Source organism: Heterocephalus glaber, unplaced genomic scaffold, assembly GCF_053883595.1.
Source record: "Heterocephalus glaber isolate CG9 unplaced genomic scaffold, H.glaber_assembly_v1.0 deba00001662, whole genome shotgun sequence".
NCBI classification, from domain to species: domain Eukaryota; kingdom Metazoa; phylum Chordata; class Mammalia; order Rodentia; family Bathyergidae; genus Heterocephalus; species Heterocephalus glaber.
In genome coordinates, this window is record NW_028258403.1 from 11809569 (window position 1) to 11832690 (window position 23122).

General features: G+C 34.8%; 1 protein-coding gene across 8 annotated transcripts in view; it reads left to right on the forward strand.

Moving 5' to 3' along the window:
- The window catches only part of Scfd1 (sec1 family domain containing 1), a 93469-nt gene that overhangs the window by 30454 nt on the left and 39893 nt on the right, over positions 1–23122 (forward strand). For 6 of the 8 annotated variants that reach the window (XR_015445756.1, XM_087197074.1, XM_087197070.1 and 3 more), the window contains 2 exons: positions 709–808; positions 14192–14331. The exons of the other annotated variants lie outside the window; for them this stretch is intronic. Coding sequence is in view for 5 of the 6 variants with exons in the window: in XM_087197074.1 (XP_087053200.1) it covers positions 709–808; positions 14192–14331 (240 nt within the window). In the remaining variant the exon portion in view is untranslated. The remainder of the gene's footprint in view (positions 1–708; positions 809–14191; positions 14332–23122) is intronic. 8 annotated transcript variants of the gene reach the window in all.

The window sequence follows — 23122 nt, forward strand, 5'->3', positions numbered from 1 at the left end:
CTCTTAGTAGTTAATAATGAAGTTAAAGTTTATGAAGAGTCACATGCCTTGTCTGTTAAGTAAATAATTATATAATTCAATATTATTGTGACATGATGTTTTCATTTGTATATTATAGTGGGATAAGGTTTTTGAGGCATTAGAGCAGTGATGGCAAGCCTTTTAGACCTTTGAATGATACAAACAGCCCACTGCAGCACATGTGACATAGGTTCACCACTACTGCTCTAGAGCTCTAGAGTCTACTTTTTTGAATTTGTATGTATAAAACATTGTAATTTGTAATTAATGAAACTGTCAAACATTTGTGTATATTTATGAGATTGTATTCTTTTTAAATTTTTTTCCTGAATCTGACAGTAAGTGTTCTTTTTGGCCTTTTTGAAAAATATGAAATGTATATTTTATATTTTAGAAGCAATTTGTTTTTACTACAAAAATTATTCTGTAAATGTATTCATGTAGACTTTTTTCCCTTTAAGAAATTTTCCTGAGTAAGATGTACGATCTAACATTATTTATAGGTTCTGAGGAGTCCAATCCATTTCCATTTTCATTAACTGACCATATTAAAAAGAAATGTAAAGTATTATAGAGGTTCAGTATTAGCATTCTGTTTTTATCAAGTTGCTAAATATCACATACAAAGTATTAGAAAACTGTAAGTGTATAATTGCTATCAAAAAATTGTTTTTAATATATTTACAGCTTCCAAAGGCCTTTATTAGTCCTCGTTGACAGAAACATAGATTTGGCAACTCCTTTACACCATACTTGGACATATCAAGCATTGGTGCATGATGTACTGGTAAGAGGATAAGTACAGTACTTACTACCCAAATCTGGTAACATTCAGTGGTGCCCTTAATTTTAAACTAACACCATGCTACAGAAACAAAGAAGAGAAGGATGAAGCTAAAAAATATGAATAAAAATTAGTGTTGTGGATGTTGGAAAAGAGTGAAGCGTTGAAGTTTAAAGTTCCAAATTTATGATCTTTAAGTTATAGGATATATTAGTGGTATTTTTGACAATGATGAGGTAAAAGGATGAAGGAAAATAAGCATATCTTTGTAAATTTTTATAGTGAATAAGTAAAAAAAATACATAATGTATTTACATATACACAGTCCACCAAGAAAATGTATACACACTTCAGGAAAAGAAAAACTTGTATAAATATTTTAATACTAAATTTATTACATTGTAAGATTAATGCAAGTTACCTTTGGCTTCTACAAATACACGAGGTGCTCAAAATGGAGGCCATTAGCTTCCAGGCATTTATTAATATGGTGAACTGCTGCTTAGGCTACCTTGGTCATTGAGATTGCTGCACATACATTTTGAATTTCTTCTCTAAAGGCCAGCAGTGTAGTGAGTTTTCTGTAGTATATGACATCCTCTAAGGTCCCCATAGGAGGGTGACACCATCGGTTGAAAAAACATCATACTGTTTTTCCTTCCCTAAAGTGTGTATACATTTTTTAGTGGACTCTGTGCTGTGTGTCTATTTTTTTCTCCCCGATGAGAAAAGCTCCATTTGCTCCCTTTTCTCTGAGAATCAATTAAACCTCATGGTAAAAATAAGTAGTACTTTTTATATTACATTCTAAGTTTTCTGAAGTAATTCTCCATGTCTAATTTTATGCATAATGCAAAAAATTTGTATTTACTTGGCATATATTCATCAGCTAAATATTGTGTTTGGCATGTGATAAGCACAGATAAATAGCCCCAATCTTCAAAGGCTATGGAAAGAAAATAAATATATACACAGGTAATTTCTATCAAATAGTATGTAATAGCAGAATAGTCTTCATGTGATAGAAAATTAACACATAGAGGTCAAAGAATTTGAACCCAGGTCATTGGCTCTAAGATACTCACTAGTTTACTAACTCCTAGCCCAGGGATTGTAGTATATAATAGTATCATTATTGCAAAGATTGTCTGGAACGGCATATAAAAGGAAATGGAAGCTGTATGTGGTGGCACATTCCTGTAATCCTGTCATTCTGGGAGCCTGAGGCAGGGTGATCACAAATTCCAGCCCAGCCCAAGCAACTTAGTGACTTAGCAAGACTCTGCCTCAAAATTAAAAGAGGGAGGGAAACAAAGGCTCTGAGTTCAATCCCCAGTAATACATAAACACAAATAAAAATGAGGAGCTGAGGACATAGCCTAGTAGCTTAGTTGTATAGCACCTGTCTATGCTTAAAACCATGCTTGAGGCCCTGGTTTTAATCCCCAGCACCACACACACACACACAATGAGATCACCTGGAGAATGAATATAGATAGAAAAAAGTGGAGTACCAAGAACTGAACTCTGAGGGCCTTCTACATTTAAAAGTCAGGTTTCTGAGTAGGAACCAGCAGTGTAGTATGGGAAAGAGTGGCCAGTGAGATATGAGAACTATATCTGTGTTATTTTTGGAAGCTAATGAATTACGTGTTTCAAGGAGGAGGCAAGGAAAGCTGTTGACTAAGAAGTCATCTGTCCACATGACCATATCAGGGTCATTAGTGACTTGAATAAAAGCAGATTCCATACTACAGGAGCAAAACATTGAAATGATTTTAAGAGAGAATAGATAGAGGAACATTTTAAAACTGGAAAAGTGCGTTGTGGCACATGCCAGTAATCCCAGCGCTCAGAAGGCTGAAGCAGGAAGATCACCATGAGTTCAGGGGCAGCCCGAGCTACACATATGGAGACCTTGTCTCAAAAAACAAAGAAAAAAAACCACCCCAAAACAAACAAAAGAACTGTAAAAATGTTTTTCTGTGTAGGATAGCTAAGAAAGACAGTGATTGCCCAAAGGGAAGAGTGAGGTCAGAAAATACTTTTTTTGAAATGAGAGATATTATTGCGTGTTTATGTACCAGTTGGAATGATCAAGACAAATTGATGCAGGAGATGAGTGTCCTGCAGGTGGCATTAATGAGTAAAATAGAGCAGTTTTTCTCAATCTCCTCATTAACATTTTTGGACCAGATCATTGGGTGGGGGGCTGTCCTGTACATTGTAGGATGTTTACTGTTGTCCCTGGCCTCAGTCCTGTGTAATAGTGCCATTAGCATTCCCTCAGTTGTGACAACCAAAATGTCTTCACACACTGCCACATATACCCCAAGGGAGGAGAATAGGAAGGGGCAGTGTTGCCCCTGATAGAACCGCACTGCTTCAGGCTGGTGATGTAAGTTTCAGAATTAGAGTTGTTTTAGGAAAGAGGGCAGTTAAGAGTGTTGGAATACCAACAAAGACACCTAATTTCAACCCCAGGCCCACTGATACAAGTTGTGTGAGAAATGAAAAACAAATCATTGTCAGGCATGGTGGTACATTCCAATAATACCCGCTCTGCAAGGCTGAGGGAGAAAGGTTACAAGTTTCAGCCCAGCCTGGGCAATTTAGCAAGCCCCTGACTCAAAATTAGAAAAAAAAAAAAAATGAGGCTGTTGCTCTCTGCTACTGACTCTTGCTTGAAACAGTGAAACAGAATTTATACTAATTTATAGGGACTTTCATAAAGCATGCTTTTTTGCCACTCAGGAATACAACAGAAAATCTCAGTCACATGTGAGACTGAAGAGGGAGGATCACAAATTTGATTCTGTCTCATATAAAGAGAAATTTGGTCTCAAATCAAAAGAAAATGAACTGGGGATGTACCTCAGTGCAAAGGTCCTGAGTCCCTGGGTTTAATCCAGTACCGAAAAAAAACAACAACAAAAAAAACAACAACCCTGAAATGACCAGTTGTCTCAGAAAGCTGCAGAGGATAGCCTTTTGGAGTTCGGCTATAGCAAAAAAGTACAGGAGAAGTTTAGAAGGGGATGTTTTAAGTGGGAGATTTTGCTAGAGACTAAGTAGGAGTTCCAGATGTTATTACAGGATTTCAACTGTTGACTAAGAATGGGCGAGGGCGTATGAAAGGGACAGAGGGAAAGGAGTCATACAGGGATTTTAATGGACATAATGAGATAGACTTGAGAGTCTCAAATCGTATTTGGACTGACTCTTGGGTGATGCAAGGGGTGAGGGGCTTACTGAGAGCATACAGATTAGGGGTCACCTGTTCACTCCTCCCAGTGATGGTGTGGAGGATATCTAGAACATGGAGATACCTCGGGGTACTTTCTAATTCCTGAGCCTGATGTTTCCTGACCCATGTCTAACTCCCTCGGGTAGAGAAAATTAAAATACAAGGTGCTGTGAGTATAGTACAGTATAGGAGATAAGACACATGTAGAGGTACTTTCAGTGTAAAGGAATATGCTGAGTCCTCATTGTGAGGTGCATGACTTAGAACAGACATTCCCCAAATCTAACATACTTAGTGGGGTTTCCACTGTTCCAGCATGAAATGAAAATAATAATAAGCATGAGATGAGTTTTATACTGGCCATTATACTAATTTTTATTTCCTACTCTTTGAAGTCAAAATATCCTTTTACAAATAAAAGATGGTAAAAGTAGATGGTAGAGTTGCTTTTGTTTTAATCTTCACATAATAAAAAGTTGGCAGTCTTTGAAGAGGTTCATTACACTGCACAATTTACAGTGATTCTATTAATTTTAATTCAATTTCTAGATATGAATAAGCTACACCTGAGGTGTTATAGAATATATAATTATGGCATTATTGATTTTAAAATGTACTACTTTTGAAGTTTCTTCGAAGCTTTTAAAATTCTTATTTTACCCTTTGCCTCCACAAGATGGAGTAAAAGTTTAGAAAGGAATTAAGTAGAGTTGCAGTTTGCTTTCTATATCAAATATCTTTGAAAATCTGAAACACTGATAATTTATATATATTTGACCTTGGAAACAACTATAAACATTCAGAAAGCATGCCTGTATGTCAGAAAGATTATTTTTATTTAAACTGGAAAATACATTGTTCTGATGAAAAACTTGACAGTACCCATTTCCTATTATTGGGATGTAAGCAAAATCAGTACTTAGAAAATCATTGTTCCTTGTTATTTTATTTAGGTTGTGGAAGGGGTAGATTTGATTATTCAGCTGTGTTTGATTGTTCCTTTTTTTAAATCTTGGAATTTCTTTATATCTTTTGTCCTCTATTAGTGACTCTTACTAGAAACAGTGAAACAGAATTTATTCTAATATATAGGCACTTTCATAAAGCATGCTTTTTTTGCCACTCAGGAATACAACAAAAAAATCCCAGTCACTCAGGAGATGAGGCAGGAGGATCACAAGTTTGAGGCCAGCCAGCCTGCACAACTGGAGAGATTCTGTCTCAAATAAAAAAATAAGAAGGACTGGGGATGTGCCTTAGTGCAGAGGTCCTAAATTCAATCTCCACTAATAGGCATACACACGAGTACAACAGGAATATGTAATATGCATATATTATATATTTCTTTTCCAATACTAGAGATTAGACCCAGGGCCTTTGCACTGAGCTACATCCCCAGCCCCCCGTCATCACCCCCCCCCCTTTTTGGTACCAGGAATTGAACTTAGGACCTTGTGCTTGTGAGGCAGGCGGCAGCACCACTGAGCTAAATCCCTGGCCCCCATGCCCCATTTATTGAGACACGGCCTTACCTCGTTCCTAATTTTCCCAGTTTGATCTTGCTCTTGCAGTCCTATGCCTCAGCCTCCCAGAATGCTGGACTCACAGGTGCATACCACCATGCCTGACTCAAACATCTGTTTTTCCTAACCTCTAGTCTAGAGACTGAATAAATGGCTTATGAGTTGAAATTACCACATAATGATTACAGAAAATGTTTGTATATTGCCAGCAATGTCTGTGGCAGGGTTTCCAGCTAATGATTCCAAAGTTAAAAAGAATACTTGTTTTAATGAGTGAGCAAGCTTCCCAGACATTGCTGATGCTTACAGAACACCTGGGGCTCTGAAGTAGATGAGGTTGAGCTGCTTAGTCTAAGCCAACCTTCAAACTTCTTTTGTATAAAGTATTTATTCAAAATAGCTCTTGTTCCTTGTATAATCTGGGTCTCTAAGGGGAAGCTTTTATCAATCATAATGATTTAAATATTTAGGATGATGAAACCATCTCACAGTCATTATGGCAAAAACAATTATGGTTTGCACTTCAGATTTTTTTTAATTCTTAGGGAATATTTCAAAAACAAAATTAAATAATCCTATATTGAACCCCCATGTGTATCATTCAGCTTCTTGTTATTATCTGATTTTTATGTATGAATACTTTTATGTATCTGTTTTAAAAAGATAGTTCATCAGGTATGGTGCCACACTCATATCTCAGCAGTCTGGGAGACAGGCAGCAGGGTCTCAAATTCAAGACCACCCTGGGAAATTTAGTGACTTAGCAAAACCCTGTCTCAAAGAAAAAAGTGGGGTGGGGGGAGACTAGGGATATGGCTGAGCATGAAGGCCCTGGGTTCAATCCCCAGTGCTGAAAAAAGAAAAAAAAAAACATTTTTATTATGCCCAACAAAATTAAAAATAATTCCTCGGCAATATCCAGTGCAAGCTCTGTGTTCCTAATTATTTCCAAATCATTTCAAAGCTATGTATCTATAGTTTGTTCAGATAAGGATATAAATAATAACCGTAGGTTACACTGGTTGATATCTTTCATAATTCTCAGTTTGTAGTTCTTCCCTCTCCACCCTTTTTTATTGCCATATTTTGGTCCAGGGAATTTGGTCATTTTTCTATAGAATTCTATAGAATTTTACTATATTTCTACATTTGACTGATTTTATCCTCATAGTACAATTTAACATGCTTCTCTATCCCTAGTATTTCCAGTGAACCCACAGATCTAGAAATTTGTCAGATTTGGGTCAATTCTTTGTAAAGACCACTAAGAGCAGGGTTACATAGTTTGTATTTTATGGCATCAGAAGGTACAATGTCAGTTTGTCCCAATGTTAACGATGACATTGAACAGTGGGTTTGTTTATTATCAACACAGCCTAACCATTACACAATTCTCCATAAATCTTTTTTTTTTTTTTTGGTACTCGGGACCTTACGCTTGCGAGGCAGGCAGCAGAACCACTGAGCTAAATCCCCAGCCCTCCATAAATCTTTTTGCTAAAGGTTTTGGTGTCATTGACAATTGTTTTCTCTTTGTTATATTAACTAACAATGGCAAATAGCAATTCCTTACTATTGTTATTCTATGTGCATTTTTATTAACATGCTTATATACAGAAATTTCCTTTTCAACTACTTAGAACAAATGCTTGATTCTTTTTATTTGTGAACTTTTAGTTTGAGCTAACTCCCTAACAATCTATGAAGGCTGTCAGTGAAGTTAGTTGTTCAGTTTTTTAGTATTGTTTTATCAACTAATGAATTTTTATATTTGAGATATATTCAAACTATTATTCATTTTGATGCTCAAATTACCCCTTTTTAGTCTGTCATTTTGGACTCAGTGTCCTCTTTACATGACTCTATTAGTTTTTGATAGCTTCTTAGGTTCAGGTACTATAAAGTTCCTGGCTTATTTCAAATGGTTCAGACCTGTACTCAGTCATTTCTCCAAAAGCTTTAGTTCCTTGAGTGACAAATAGTACTTGGAGACCACAATCTGGGATGCTGCTTATTTCTACTGAAATATCTTTGCTTCTGTACTTTCAGTGGTAATATTTTATGATGTTTCCCATTCTCTAGAATTAAAGAACTCATTTTGTTATAAATCACAGTAATAAAATGAAATTGTAAAATTGTATTAGCGGCCATTAATTTTGCATACAATTTAAAAGCCTCAATGTAGGGCTGATTCTCTGTTTCATTCTAAAGAGTATGCTTTAATCTTTGTTGTCCTTGAGTTTTATTTGACAGGCTAATTTATATGAGCCAAAGAAACCATGTGACTGTTAGGTAAAGCAGAAAATACTTGGATTTAAATTGTAGGATGATTTAAAATCCACACATCATCATCATCATCATCATCATCATCATCATGAATGTTTGTTTCTTCAGCCATTCAAGAAAGAAGTGTTATTACAAATGATTTATATAATTTTAGCTATAAGCCCATGTATTAATATGTATGTGTCTCTTGTTAAATACAAGGTCTAGCGTGTAACTTGTGGTTCTTCCAAAGCTTCTGGACTCTTCTCATTGAGCTTTATAGTTATCCATGCTCACTGAAGTAGGAGATTGTTTAATAGTTGTATATAATTAGTTTTTCAGTGAGAAATAGAATTGCAGTTTCCAGGAACTTCCTCTAAATTGTGTTGTTAGAGGCATAATCACTAGTAGATCATTCAGGGACAGTAGAAATAAATTTAGACTACCTCTTGCTTAGGAATTTAGTGTCCAAAATTTCCCCTCACGGAAATAAGTTTTAAGGAAGATCTTTGAAGAATTAAATTTTCAAATAATGTTTAATTTTGTCAGAGACATTGGTATTAGATCAATCCTGATGTTTTGTTAGTCTATTGATTCATTTTAAGAAGACAATGATACTTATACCTGTCTTAGATTTGTCTTGTGTTTAACATTTTAAAGATTGCCTTGTAGTTGACAAAAAGCAATGAAACTCAGTTTTTCATTAACTGTTAAAGTAAATCTCAAGTCTAAAGGAAATTGTGACTTATAGAAGTATTTGCCTGCTCTAGAGAAAATACACGTGTGTCTTCACACTTTCTATCATTTTTTTCACTGATGTTATCCCTAGACCCCACACTCTTAAGATGAAGATTTTCTCTAGAAGGTGCACTCCTTTTTGGAGATTAGACTTCTTAACTTTGTGTGAGAAAACATCAGCGTTCATCTTCAAATGACTGAAAGCATGTTGCTTTGCCGTAGGACAGACTAGGAACCAGAGCTTTGGGAGATAATGCAGCTGATGGGTAGTTTTCTTTCCTCTTCGTTACATCATTCAGTTCAGTCCACTTCCATCATTATTACAAAATATATGTGTGTGTGTGTGTGTGTGTGTGTGTGTGTGTGTGTTCCATAGTTTTATATGTTTTTCCTGCTGTACTCAGTTTCCTTCTTATTGATTAACTTGATAGTACAAGTTAAGGGATCTCATTAGGGTAAGCTATTATACCTCAGTAAGAAAATCTGGTTGTTATTTATGACTCCAAAGTACAGGTTAATTGAATCAACTGGTTTTTTAATAATTACTGTAATACTGTTTGAAGTTAAAAGAGTAATAAATTCTTGCCGAATAAAAATTATCTTTATTTTACTTGGCTTTTTTAATGTGTGAATATAAATCTTAGTTCTGCATAAATAGATGTCACCTCTATTATCCACAGGTAATTTTGTTAACATAACTATCAGTGGCTCTATTGTGAAAGAAAAACAAGACTGCTGAAGTCTTGTCAGTGCAAATTGTTTTTATTTGGTGATTTGAGGCACTATTGTCCAGTCTTTTAAGTCAGGAAAATGTGACTTTCAGTGGAAACCATGTTAAAACCAATTCTGTTGTCTTTTGTTTGCGTATAAACGTTCAGTTGCTTTAACATGATTGAGCTCAGCACAGAGTGTTCTAATTTCCCAATTTTCAAGGTTGAAATTACTTTCTCTTATTTGCCTTGCTATTATGCAAACAATGGAAATGTTCTTACTGCTATTATGTTCTCAGAGCTCTTAACATCTTTTATTCTTTTTCATTTTGTGTTTTAAGTATTTCATCAATACTTCAGTAATGATATGCTCCCCTATTTTTAGATCAGTAATTTTGCTAACAAGTTACTTTTATTTTGAATGAGCTGTGTCATCACCATGGAAATAGTATTTTGCTAGAAATTCTAGTTAATAAAGCTTAACTATTTAAAGATGTTTCCCATCAGTATCTTGTTAGATAATTTTTAAAGCTAGGATTCTTCTCAGATGTAACTATTATTATCTGTTTGTTATTTATATTTATTGCATAAAGTGCTTTTCTACAGTTCTGCTATATTTACCTTATCATATGGGTGATTTTTGCAAAGTGTAGGTTACATATGGGAAACTCAGAGGAATTTAAAAAGATCACTGATATTCTTGATCTATAATATGAGTGGGTCTATAGGAAAGACAATATTAACAGGTTGAAATATAACAGTATATTCTTTATCATCCTGATCATTTGTTGTAACTCTGTTCTTTAAAATGCCTATTTTGTAACCACCATTTTCTACACTGCAGTGATTTCAAGTGAAAGGATCTGATTCTAAGCAGCTCTGTTCTTTCTATGATAGAATAATCATAATGCCTAAAAACAGTGCCCCTAAAATCAGACAGCTGGGATTTAATCTTGGTTCTGCCACATATTTCTATATAACCTTGGGTAATAAACTACTTCTCTGTGCTTCAGTTTTTTCATCTTTGAAGTAGGAATTTGAACTATGAATCAGGATTATTGTAAAAATCAAGTGACTTAGTATAAAGTGCTAAGAATAGTATCTTGCACATAAAAGACAGCTTTTCTGAATTTTCTCTGATGGACTTTACTTATATAAGAAGACTGCCTCATTGTTTCTGTACTTTAACAGAAAACAGATATGTTGCTCCATTATGGCAGTTAGACATATATATATATATTTCACACTCTTTTATGTCAAAGGAGAAAGTGGCAGGAAATAAGCTATTATAAAAGATTTATTTAGAAAGTTACAGGGTATACTCTAGGTATTGTTAGCCTTGTTTTATGTGGAAATTAAATTGTATTCAGTATACATTTTTTAATTAAGTTTACTGGTACATTTTATATATACATAATGATCACATTCATCATAGGGAATTTGTACCTGTACATGATATATCTCGATTCTTTTTTTTAGCCCATTCCCCTACCCTCCCTTCAACCCCTCTTCCCCTCCTCATGTACAAAATCTTTGTTTCCATTTTTTCCTTCTATTCTCATTTTTTTTCTTTTCCATCCTTTCTTTCCCTCACCTCCCTCCCTAGTTCCTCTACCCATTTGAACATTTTCTTCTGTTTCACAATAACACTTATACATTTTTATCCTCATTTACACTTTTAGTTTCTCACACCAGAGAAATGGTGCAGTATTTACACATGTATGTCCGATTTATTTCACTTAAGAGTATGGTCTCAAGGTGCATCCATTTAATTATAAATGTCTCAAGTTTACGTTTCCTTATGGCTGAGTAGTACTCCATTGTATAAAAAACCCTACATCTTTATCCATTCATCGGTTGGTGGGCACTTGGGCTGTTTCCAAGATTTAGCTATTATGAACTGTGCCGCTATAAACATGGGTGTGCATATATTGCTGTGGTATGATGCCTTTAATTCTTTCGGGAAGATACCCAGCAGGGGAATAGCTGAGTCAGATCGGACCTCTAGTCCTAGTTTTTTGGGGAGTCTCCACAGATTTCCACAGTGGTTGCACCAGTCTGCATGCCAACCAACAGTGAGGAGGGTTCCTCTTTCCCCACATCCTAGCCAGCATTTGTTATTGGTTAACTTCTTGATAGCAGCCATTTTTTCTGGAGTGAGGTGGAATCTCAGTGGGGGTTTTTTGTTTGTTTTGTTTTGGTACCAGGGAACGAACTCAGGACCTTGCGCTTGCGAGGCAGGGGTGGTGCCACTGAGCTAAATACCCTGTGTGTGTTGTTTTAATTTACATCTCTTGAATGACCAGCAGTGTTGAATGTTTTTTCACATTTTATTTGCTGTTTCTGCTTTGCGTCTGAGAATTATCTGTTCATTTCAGATACTCATTTTTTGGATTGGGTTTTTAAATTTGAGGGGTCTGATTTTTTTTGAGTTCTTTGTATATCTAGATAGTCCTTTGTCTGAGGAGCAGCTGGCAAAAAATTTTTTTCCACACTGGGCTGTCTCTTCACTTTGGTTGGTGGTTTCTCATGCTGTGCAAAAGCTTTTTAGTAAGATGAGATCCCAGTTGTTGATTCTTTGTGATAGTTCCTGTGCAGTTGGGTTTTTGTTCATAAAGTCTTTCCCTATACCAGTGTCTTCAAGAGTTCTACCTAATCTGTCTTCCAGCTGATATAGCATTTCTCTTTTAATGTTTAGATCTTTGATCCATTTCAATTTTAGTTTAGTGCATGGTGAAAAATATGGGTCTAGTTTTAATCCTTGGCGTGTGGTAACTCAGTTTTCCCAACACCATTTATTAAAGAGGCTATTTTTCTTCCAGTGAAGATGTTTGGCTCTTTTGTCAAAGATAACATGCTGAGTATGTTTGAAGTTGTTTCTGCATCTTCTAATTTGTTCCATCGATCCTGGATGTCTGTTTTTTTGACAGTACCGTGCTGTCTTTAATCACAGTAGCTTTGTAGTATAATTTCACGTCAGGGATTTTGATGCCCCCTGCCTTGCCTTTGTTGCCTAGAACTGCCTTTGCTATTCTAGGTCTCTTCTGGTACCAAATGAATTTTACGATCTTTTCCTCTAATGCTGTTGGAATTTTGATTGAGATTGCATTAAATCTGTATAATAGTTTTGGAAGTATAGCCATTTGCACTACATTAGTTCTTCCTACCCAAGAACAAAAGATATCTTTCTATTTTCTGATATCCCCTTTGATCTCTTTTTTCAGAGTACTGTAGTTTTCATTTTGTTTGTTTTTTGGTACCGGAGATCCAACTCAGGTTCTTGTGTTTGCGAGGCGGGCGGCGGAACCACTGAGCTAAATCCCCGACCCTAGAGTACTGTAGTTTTCAATGTTGAGGTCTTTACTTCCTTCATTGGACTGATTCCTAGGTATTTCTTTTTTGGGAGGCGGGGGGAATGCTATTTTGAAAAGAAAGGTGTTGTTTCCCTAATTTCTGTCTCAGTGAGTTTGATATTCATGTACAAGAATGCTATTGATTTTTGAGTGCTGACTTTGCACTTCATCTTAGTCAAAAGGAGGAGAAGCGATCTGAGTGTTGACTTTGTATCCAGCTATGCTACTGAATTTGGTTATTAAGTCTAGAAGTCTTTTGCTGGAATTTTGGGGGTCTTCTCTGTATTCAATATATTTAGATTGCCAAGAGCTAGAATATCATTAATTTAAAATGTACCTCAGTGCCTTAGAACTAAGATGTTTCTGTCACAGGCAAACTTAGTAATTTCTCCATGTAGTTTCTTGCTCATCATTCTTTATCTCACTTGTTAATAGCCATTTTTTTTAACTTGCTATTGAATAAAGGTGAACTATAGAATACTCCTGTTACATAGGGAAAAACACAAGTCTAATGCAAGAAGGTGTAGAAAGGAGAGAAAAGATACTTCTGTGTTTGCCTGTTGTATGTTTGGTTTTTTTATCTTTTTTGAGAAAGATTTTTAAAAAATCAAGCATCACGTGAGTAAATTAATCTGAAGTAGAAAAGTTTTAACAAAAACTTTTTACTCATCTTGCTTTTTTTACTCAAAAAGTTTTTACTTATCTTGCTGGCTTTTAGTATTTATGTAAAAGGGAATGCTATAATTACTGTAGCTTCTACTTTAATATTTTAAAAAATATAGTCCATCAATAAAGCAACACCAGAATGTTAAGACTGTCTCAGAGTTTAAATGTTACATTTTTTCCAGACTTACATATTTATATAGAATTACACTTACAGTCCCATCACTTGGGAGGCTGAGGTGGGAGGACTGCAAGTTTGAGACCAGCCTGGCACACAGTGTGAGTTTGAAGCCTGTCTGAGCTACAAAATGAGAACCTGTCGCAAAAAATGAAAAAAAAAAAATATATATATATTTATGATTATTTCTTTTTTACTAGAAACAACCAGGCACCAAGAAGCTTAGTCAAATAAATTGATAAAGCCAAATAGAGACCTACTGAGTGGCCATGATAAAGATGAGGAAACCATAACTCTACAGATCTAGAAAGCACCCCCCAAAGAATGTATATATATACACACACATTCCCATCTTCATCCATCTTCAAAATTAAAAGAATATGCTTATGCTAGTATAAATATAAAATGCATATAAAGATTTTTCTAAAAGGACACATAAGGGGCCTTATCATGATTTTTTTCTTTATATAATTAAAATATTAATCACATCTAGTTCTGTTAAACTGATAAACTTTATAAGAATGATAAGTACATTTGTATATATATAAAAGCGTGGAGGAATTCCTTTTTAAATTTTAGATCTGTATTTTGTCCTCAGAAATATTAGGAAGGGTAGCCAGAACTGTATGTTGATCATTTTCCATGTAGAAAATGTTATGGCTCTTAAACTCAGAAAATAGTTATTTAAACAGGATTACTTTTTTCATAGGATTTCCACTTAAACAGAGTAAATTTGGAAGAATCTTCAGGAGTGGAAAACTCTCCAGCTGGTGCTAGACCAAAGAGAAAAAACAAGAAGTCTTATGATTTAACTCCAGTTGATAAATTTTGGCAGAAACATAAAGGAAGGTAAATAAGAAAAATATCACTAAGATTTTTCCCTTAAAGAGAAATGAAGATGGTATATAACCTAAATGAATTTGAGAAAAATATCAAAAGGTCATGGTGGTTCATTCTCATAATGAACGGGAGCTATAATTAAATAGCCCATAGATATATATCTTTATTGCTTCATTTATTCCTGTTTCCTGTGGTTTTTGTTAGTAATTATTTTGTAGGGGCCACTTCTCTTTTCAATAAACTCATCCCATTAGATTTTGCAAATTTCACAGATACTCTTTCTGACTACAGTGACCCTTTACAAGACCATCCTTTTCTTTCTTTCTTTTTTTTTTTCTCCCTTGTAGTACTGGGGATTGAACCCAGGGCCTTCACACTGAGCTACATCTCCAGTCCTTTTTTATTTTTTATTTTGAGATAGGCTCACACTAAGTTGCCCAGGCTGGACTCAAACCTGCCGTCCTCCTGCCTCAGCCTCCAAGAGTGCTGGAACCACCATGCCTAGCTTCTACCTTTGTTTAAATGAGTTTTTGTGATAGGGGACTTTGAAATGAGATTTTTCCTTTTTGGTCCATGATTTCCTTCACTAACACATTCACAGCAACGCCGTCGTTCATATGTCTCCCTCTCAGGTAGCTCTGATCTGAATTCGATTTTCCCCACCAGCTTGAACTACCAGTGATGCATGCATGACTGTCCCATTGGGCAGCTTGTACCGCTTCTTGGGTGTCTTTGATTACAGTAACGCAAAAAAAAAGCACTGATTTAGCAGACCATATGTTATCATATATAGTCCCTTAAGAAAAATATTAAAATGGTATAAAAAATTGTAATCTCAGGGGTCTTTGATAACAGTGATGCAAAGAAAGGCATCAATTTAGCAGACTACATGTCATCATACTATAGTTCCTTACATTAAAATGGCATAAAAAATTCTGATACAGCTAATTTGAGGTACAGCTGTTATAAATGCATATTATACACACCAGCAATGGGGTACTTGTAAGATTTCCTTGTTAAAATTTAGAGAATTAATTATGGATAAACTATTCAAAAATATGAATGCATTTCTTTTAATTTAGTGAAATAAATTTGTTGATTATTATAATAATTTAATTGGTATGAATAGTATTAACATTTATATTTGGACAGTATTCAAATCAAAGAACTAACTAGATTTGGTCCATTTATAGACTTTTTGTTAATTTTATTAGTAAAAAGACCATTAAAAGTGATTAGATCTGTTTGTACCACCAGTGGTACAAGCTGCCTGATGGGACAGTCATGCCTGGTGATTCAAGCCGGTGGGAACATGTTAAGCCTCGTATTATATATCTGTAGGTGGAGTGCCCCAAAGACTTATTCAAAGTATGTTAGAAATTATGAGTTAAATAATTGTAGTGATTTGCCATGTGATTTGTTGTAGGCAGATATATATATCCCACGTGTTTTTAAATGTTAGTACTTGATAGGATTGGTAATTGCTATAAAAGTTATCTAGCTATTTGGTTAGAGAAAATATTTCTCAGAGAAATAGAATGCTATTTATCAATTACAGGAATATTAATATTTGAAATAAATATAGATAACAATATAGATCTATTTGCATACTTCATGTAACTGTTGTCTGGGGCCTCGTTTAACTTTTATGTTTAAAGAGAAATAGGATACAAACTTGGCTTAACATGGTGGGGTTTTTTTAAAATAAGTTTTTACTTTCTCTGCAAGGAAAAGGTACTGTCTCTGACTATTTTGAGTACTACTAAAATTTATTTTACTTTCAATAATATTCTTTCCTTTGGAATTCTACAGTCTACATTCCCCTCCAGAATGGTGGAATACAAGAAATTGAAATTCATTGGGGAGACATTATTGTTACAGGATATAGGATGTTTTAAAATTGACATCCCCATCACAGCTGAGACAGAATCTAACTAAAGCCATCTCCATAGTAGTGACCCTAATTGATCTTCAACCTGCAATACAAAAACAATAGAAATATGAGAAAGTAAGGCATCAAGATGCCTCCAAAAAGCTTAACTCCCCAAAAGCTGATCTTGACACTGATGTAGACAAATTACAAAGAATTCAAAAACTAAATGTCCAAAATGTTTGAAGAGATCAAAGAAGAAACACATAAGCAAATTCATAAGATGACTGGTGAGCTTAAAGAGGATTTCATTAGACAAATACAGTATTTTACTAATAAAATATTTGAGCTTAAAAAATCAAGTTAAACAGTATTAAAATGTGTTACATACATGTACCAACTTCCCAAAGAATATAAATAAACGTGTACTAATAAAATTTAAAAATTTTTTTAATTAAAAAATGTGAGTGACCATTTTGGTAAAGAATTAGAAATTGTGAAAGGAAAGCAAGCAAAAATAAAAAATATGAAAAATTTAATAGAAAGCACAGGTATCAGATTTGATGAATATGAAAACAGTCTCAGAAATTGAAAACAAGTTGGAAGTAATAAATCATAAGCTCAGTGAACTCCTAAAAATGACAAGATACCATGATGTCTGGATCCAATAACTGCTATATGACTCAAAAAAAAAAAAAAAAACAAACCCTCAGAATCAGAGGAATAAGGAACCATTAGAAGATGACTCAAAAGGTATAAAAAATGTATTCACTGCAGTCATAGCAGGAAAAATTGCAAATCTAGGGAAACAATTCAGTACTCAAGTACAAGAGGTATATAAGAACCCCAGATAGTCATGGCCAGAAAAAAATCTACCTACCACACCTCATAATCAAAGTTCCAGAAATTGAACAAAAGGAAAGAATACTAAAAACCATTAGGGAAAACAAGTAACCTATGAAGGCAGGCACACCAGAGTAACAGCAGATTTCTCAGCAGACACCTTAAATACCAGGAGAGCTTGGAGTAAAGTGTTTCAAGCTCCAAAAGGAAACAATTGCCAACCCAGACTTCTATAATCCTGCACATTTAGCATTCAGAATTGACAGAGAAGTAAAGACTTTTCACAACAAAGAAATTGTAAAGAAGTACCAGTAAACTAGCATTACAGAAAATACTTCAGGGAATCCTGGACAGAAATGATTCCACCATCTCCAAAGATCCATAAGGAAAATACAGATCTAATTGAAAGAGTAGTTAAATGAAAGGGAAAAAAATCAAGGAATCAGTGCTGGAAAAATAATGCAATGATAAAACTTAATAAATACAACAATAACTCTCAGTATCAATGGTCTTAGGTCTCCAAAAGACAAAGACTAGCAGATTGGATCAAGAAGCAAAATGGAACTATATGTTGCCTATAGGAGACACACTATCCACAGAGAAGCATATAGACAAAGTGAAAGGATGGTTCCATGCAACCAGAGCCCAAAAGCAAGCAGAAATAGCCATAATATTTTCAGACACAGTAGACTTTAAGCCAAAACTGATCAGAAGAGACAAAGATGGCTACTATATACTTGTAAAGGGACCATTTCAGTGGGAAGAGAGAGCAATTTTATATATGCACCAAACGTTGGCACAACCAACTTCATAAAACAAAAACCACAGGACATAAAAAGACACTAAGGCAGTCATAGTGGGGAACTTCAATACTCCATTCTCACAAATAGGTCAACTAGACAAGAAAATCAACAAAGAAATACCAGAGTTAAATGATCCCATTGAATAAGACTTAACAGATAATCTACAGTGTTTCATCCAACAACATAATGGAACTTTTTCCAAATAGACCATATCTTAGATCATAAAGCATGGTTAAATAAATGCAAAAGAACTGAAATAATCCACAGCATGCTATCAGATTATAATGGAAGGAAACCAGAAATCAACCCCAAACATATGGAGATTAAAGAATACATTATTGAATAGTCAGTGGCTCACAGAAGGAATCAAAAGTTCCTAAACTCAAATGACAGTGGAAGCACTGTGTACATACCAAAACCTATGGGACTAAATGAAAGCACTCCTAAGAAGGAAGTTTATAGTGGTGAACCCACACATTAAAAGAACAGAGGTGATGCCAAAAAACACAATGGTGTACCTCAAGGTCCTGGAAAAAAAAATCCAACCCAAAACTAGTAGAAAGAAGTAAAGATTAGAAATTAAAATTGAGACTTAAAAAAACAATACAAAGGATCTGTGAATAATAGAATTGGTTCTTCGAAAGGATAAACAAGATTGGTAAACAATTTTAAATTTAACAAAAGAAAAACCCTTATTAATGCAGATAGAAATGAAAAAGGTAAAATCACTGTGGACACCACTGAAATCCACAGAATTATAAAAATGATTTAGAAAATCATTCCAATAAATTGGAGAACTTATAATAGAGAAATGCCTAGATGCATACGAATCACAAAAATTGCGCTAAGATAACCCTCAACAAGGCAGCGATGGGCAGTGAAATGAAAACAGAAATAGGGGCCAGGAATTTAGCTCAGTGGTTCAAGCACCTGCCTCGCAAGCACAGGGTCTCAAGTTTGATCCCCAGTTTAAAAAAAAACAAAAACCCTACCAAGAAAAGCCTAGGACCTAATGGATTCACTGTATAATCCTACCAGAACTTCAGGGAAGATCCAACACCAATACTCCTTAAACTTTTCCATGATATTGAAAGGGATGGAGCACAACCAAACTCATTCCTGGAGGCTAGCATTACCCTGATAACCAAATCCTACACAAGGACTTAATAAAAGAAAATGACAGGCCAGTCTCCTTAATGAACATAGATGCAAAAATCCTCAAGGTATTAGCAAACAAAGTATCAAATCATTAAAAATATCACGCATGCATCATGACTGAGTTGACTTTATTCCAGGGATGAAACATGCGTAAGTCTATAAATATAACATAATACAATACATAAATAGAAACAAGAACAAAAATCACTTGATCATCTTAGTAGATGCAAAAAAATCCTTTGACAAAATCCAACACCCTTCAAGATAAAAATCCTGACAAAAAAATGAAAGCAATTTATGACAACCCACTGCCAACATCATACTAAATAGGGAAAAACTGAAAGCTAAACTCAGCTGTAAATTTTACTGTAAAATCAGAAACAAGACCAGGGTGTCTACTCTCACCTCTTCTGTTCGATATAGTATTCAAAACTTTAGCCAGGGCAGTTGGACAAGAGAAAGATATAGAAATGATTTGAATAGGATGGGAAAAATACAGACTATTCTTACTTGCAGATGACATGATTGCTTACATAGAAGACCCAAAAATCTCCACCAAAAGACTCACAGAATTAATAAATTCAGCAAAGACACAGGATACAAAATCAGTACACAAAAACCAGTAATGTTCTTGTACCCCAATAGCGAAACCCCAAGAAAGAAATCAGGGAAACAATCCCATTCACAATAGCTTAAAAGAAAAAATTATATACCTAGGAATTAACCAGGGGTATAATGAAAACTATAGTACTCTGAAAAAAGAGATTGAAGAGGAAAAATGGAAAGGCATCTCCCGGTTCCTGGATAGGCAGAACAACATTGTCAGAATGGCTACGCTGCCAAAAATGATATATAGATTTAAAGCAATCCCATCAAAATACCAACAGTATTCTTCACAGAACTAGAAAAACAATCCTAAAATTTATATGGAACCCAGAATACCAAAAGAAATCCTGGGCAACAAGAGCAAAGTAGGAAGCATCACAATCCCTCATTGCAAGTTTTGTTACAGAGCTGCAGTGATACAGACAGCATAGTACTGGCACAAAAACACATGTGAATCATTGGAAAAGAACTGAGGATACAAAAACAAACCCAGGCCTATTTAGCTATGTGATCTTCAACAAAGGAACCAAAAATATAAACTGGAGAAAAGATTGCCTCAACAAATGGTGCTGGAAGAAACTGGTTATCCACATGCAGAAAAATGAATATAGACCCATATTTCTCACCCTGTACTAAAATAAAAATGGATTAAAGACCTAGATATAAAAACAAAAACACTAAATCTGCTGGAAGATAAAAATGACTCGAAGTCACAGGAATGTGCAAGGACTTTCTGAACAGAACCCCAGTTGCACAAGACATGGCACCAACAGTCAGCTTGTATCAGGTCAAATTAAACAGCTTCTGCAAAACAAAGGAAACAACAATGAATGGGAAATGAATTTTGCCAACCACACCTCAAATGGGGGACTAATACCTAGAATATATAAAGAACTAAAAAAATTAGATCTCCCCAAAGTAAAAAGCCAATCAAAAAAAAGTGGAAACTTGAATAGACACTTCTCAAAAGAAGTACAAATGGCCAATATGTACATGAAAAAACATCAGTAGCCATTAGAGAAATGCAAATCAACATTGAGATTCCATCTTACTCCAGAAACAATGGCTGTTATCAAGAAATCAAAAAACAAGTCCTGGCAATGATAAGGGGGGGAAAAAAGGAAACTTCTGCATTATTGGTGGCTTTGTAAACTAGTACAACCACTATGAGAATCAGTATATAGATTCCTCAGAACACTAACAATAGAAATTCATTTGAACCAGCTATACCTCTTTTGAGTATATCCCCAGAAGAGCTAAAAGACCTCATATTATATTCATACTCATGTTTATGACAGCACAACTCACAGTAGTTAAATCTTGGAAGTAGCCTGTATACCCAACAACAGATGAATGGAGTTTTTAAAAATGTATATATACGTAAGAGTAGTACTCAGCCATAAAAAGATAAATTTGAGTCATTTTTGGAAAATGGATGCCTTTTGAGTTCATAATGTTAAGTGGAATAAAAATAAGACACTGAGCATTAAATATCACAGGGTTTCTCTTCTAGAAACCCAAAGTATAAATAAACAACAAAGTAAAAGAAGATAGGAAATGGAGGTAGACTTTCTGGACATGAGAAAGGATCTGGGGGTAGCGGAGATGGGAGAGGAGAAGAGGAAGTAAAGGTTCAGGATGTGATAGGTATATGTACTAATTAATATCCCACAATATTCATTATCACAAACATACTAATACATTTTTAAAAGCTCATTAAACCTACAGCCATGCCACCCTGAATGCACCTGATCTTGTCCAAAAAGCTCATTAAGAGCAAAATAAAATTGACATTCCCTAACAGAGAAAAAACTCTTAATTCATTTATAAAAAGAATGAAAACTTTTTTCTATCTTCTGTATATCACATTTAGAACAATCTAAGAGGACATTTAAATATTGAAAACTGTATATTTTTATGAAGAAATTGAGTTCTTACCCTGCAAATTGTACTACAATAAAGATGGGGACAAGGACCCTGAGTCAGCAGAGTTCAATAAATGACTTGACTCACTCTCACTTCATTTTCTCGTCAGTAAAATGGTTGAGGTTATAATTCTACCTTTTGCCTTGATCTCAAGATTTTTTAAGATTAGATGAGTTAATGACTATAAAAATTTATCTGCAGTTATGTACCTCCTGTTGGTAAAGACAAAAATGCAACTCAATTTTGTCAAATCCCAAAAAAGTGCTTTGTCTTAACTAATATATATTACTATTCCTACAACAGATTGGTTAGGAGTAAAGTAATAGAGATAAACACTTAACATATTTGACATATAGTAAATATTCAATAAATGTAAGGAGTTGCCCTTCTTAGCTCTGAAACCAAAAGACATTGGAGATTTTGAGGCTATTGGAATTAAACCAGCACATTATAGATGAAGCTTTCTCATAGAATAAGGGCTTTCTTATAAAAGGTAGTTCTCATTATAATTAGATGGAACAAGGACTTCTGACCATTCAGTGTAGTGCTGAGGCCTCGATGCTATTTTTCACCAACATATACTGCTGGAGTCAGAGTAAGTGCCAGGAGTTTTTGGGTAAAATTGTTCTATGTTCCTCCAAATCCTTTCTGAACTACTGTCTTTTCTGCCCATCTCCATTGGATGAAATGTGCTGATCATTAGTAAGATGTCTTCAAATGTCAGAGCTGAAGAAAGGAAGGTTTTTATTTCACTGTTGAAAGAGGAGAAAGCACCTGGCCTTCTGAAAGGCTGTGTAGAGCAGTGGTGGCAAACCTACCCCACGAATGCCAACGAGGGCTGTTTGTATCTTTGCAAACTCTAAATGGTTTGTCTTCACTGGTATAGTTGAAAAATACTCATCTTAAAACCACTTTATGGTCAGTATACATCTAGAATTTTTCAAGTTTAGTCTTATGTTACACTTCTACCTAAGCTGCTTCAGGATTGCAGATATATCTGAAGTCTACAGAAAGGACCGATGAACTGCCATGGCCTGAGGAAGATATCAAGCAGAAAGCCCACCAAAACTGGGCAAGTACTATTTTTACCAACAAGGATATTAACAATACTGAATTACAGTATTTTTTTTCTCACAATTACTTGTAGGTGATACTTCTTAAATACCATCATTGTAGTTGAATGGACCCTTTGACACTATGTGTTAATCTTGGTGATATTGATATACTGTGATTTCTTTTTTTTTTTTTTTTTTCTTTTGGTACCAGGCATCAAACTCGGGACCTTGCGCTTGCGAGGCAGGTGGCAGAACCACTGAGCTAATCCCCCAGCCCTGATACACCATGATTTCTTAAATATTTTCAGTCACATAAATATTTTATGTTTTGTTGTAACAGCGTACAGATGAAGGGAAAACATGATGTCACTTAAGTAAAATTTATTTGGATTTATAAATATTATGGTATGTGTTTAAAGAACAAGATTATGTTGAATGTTTTGACTCTTAAATATACAAATCCAAATAAGTTTATTTGAAATAATCTTCCTTGTAAATATTTCACAATTCACACAAAAATTAGTCTTTTACTGTTATAC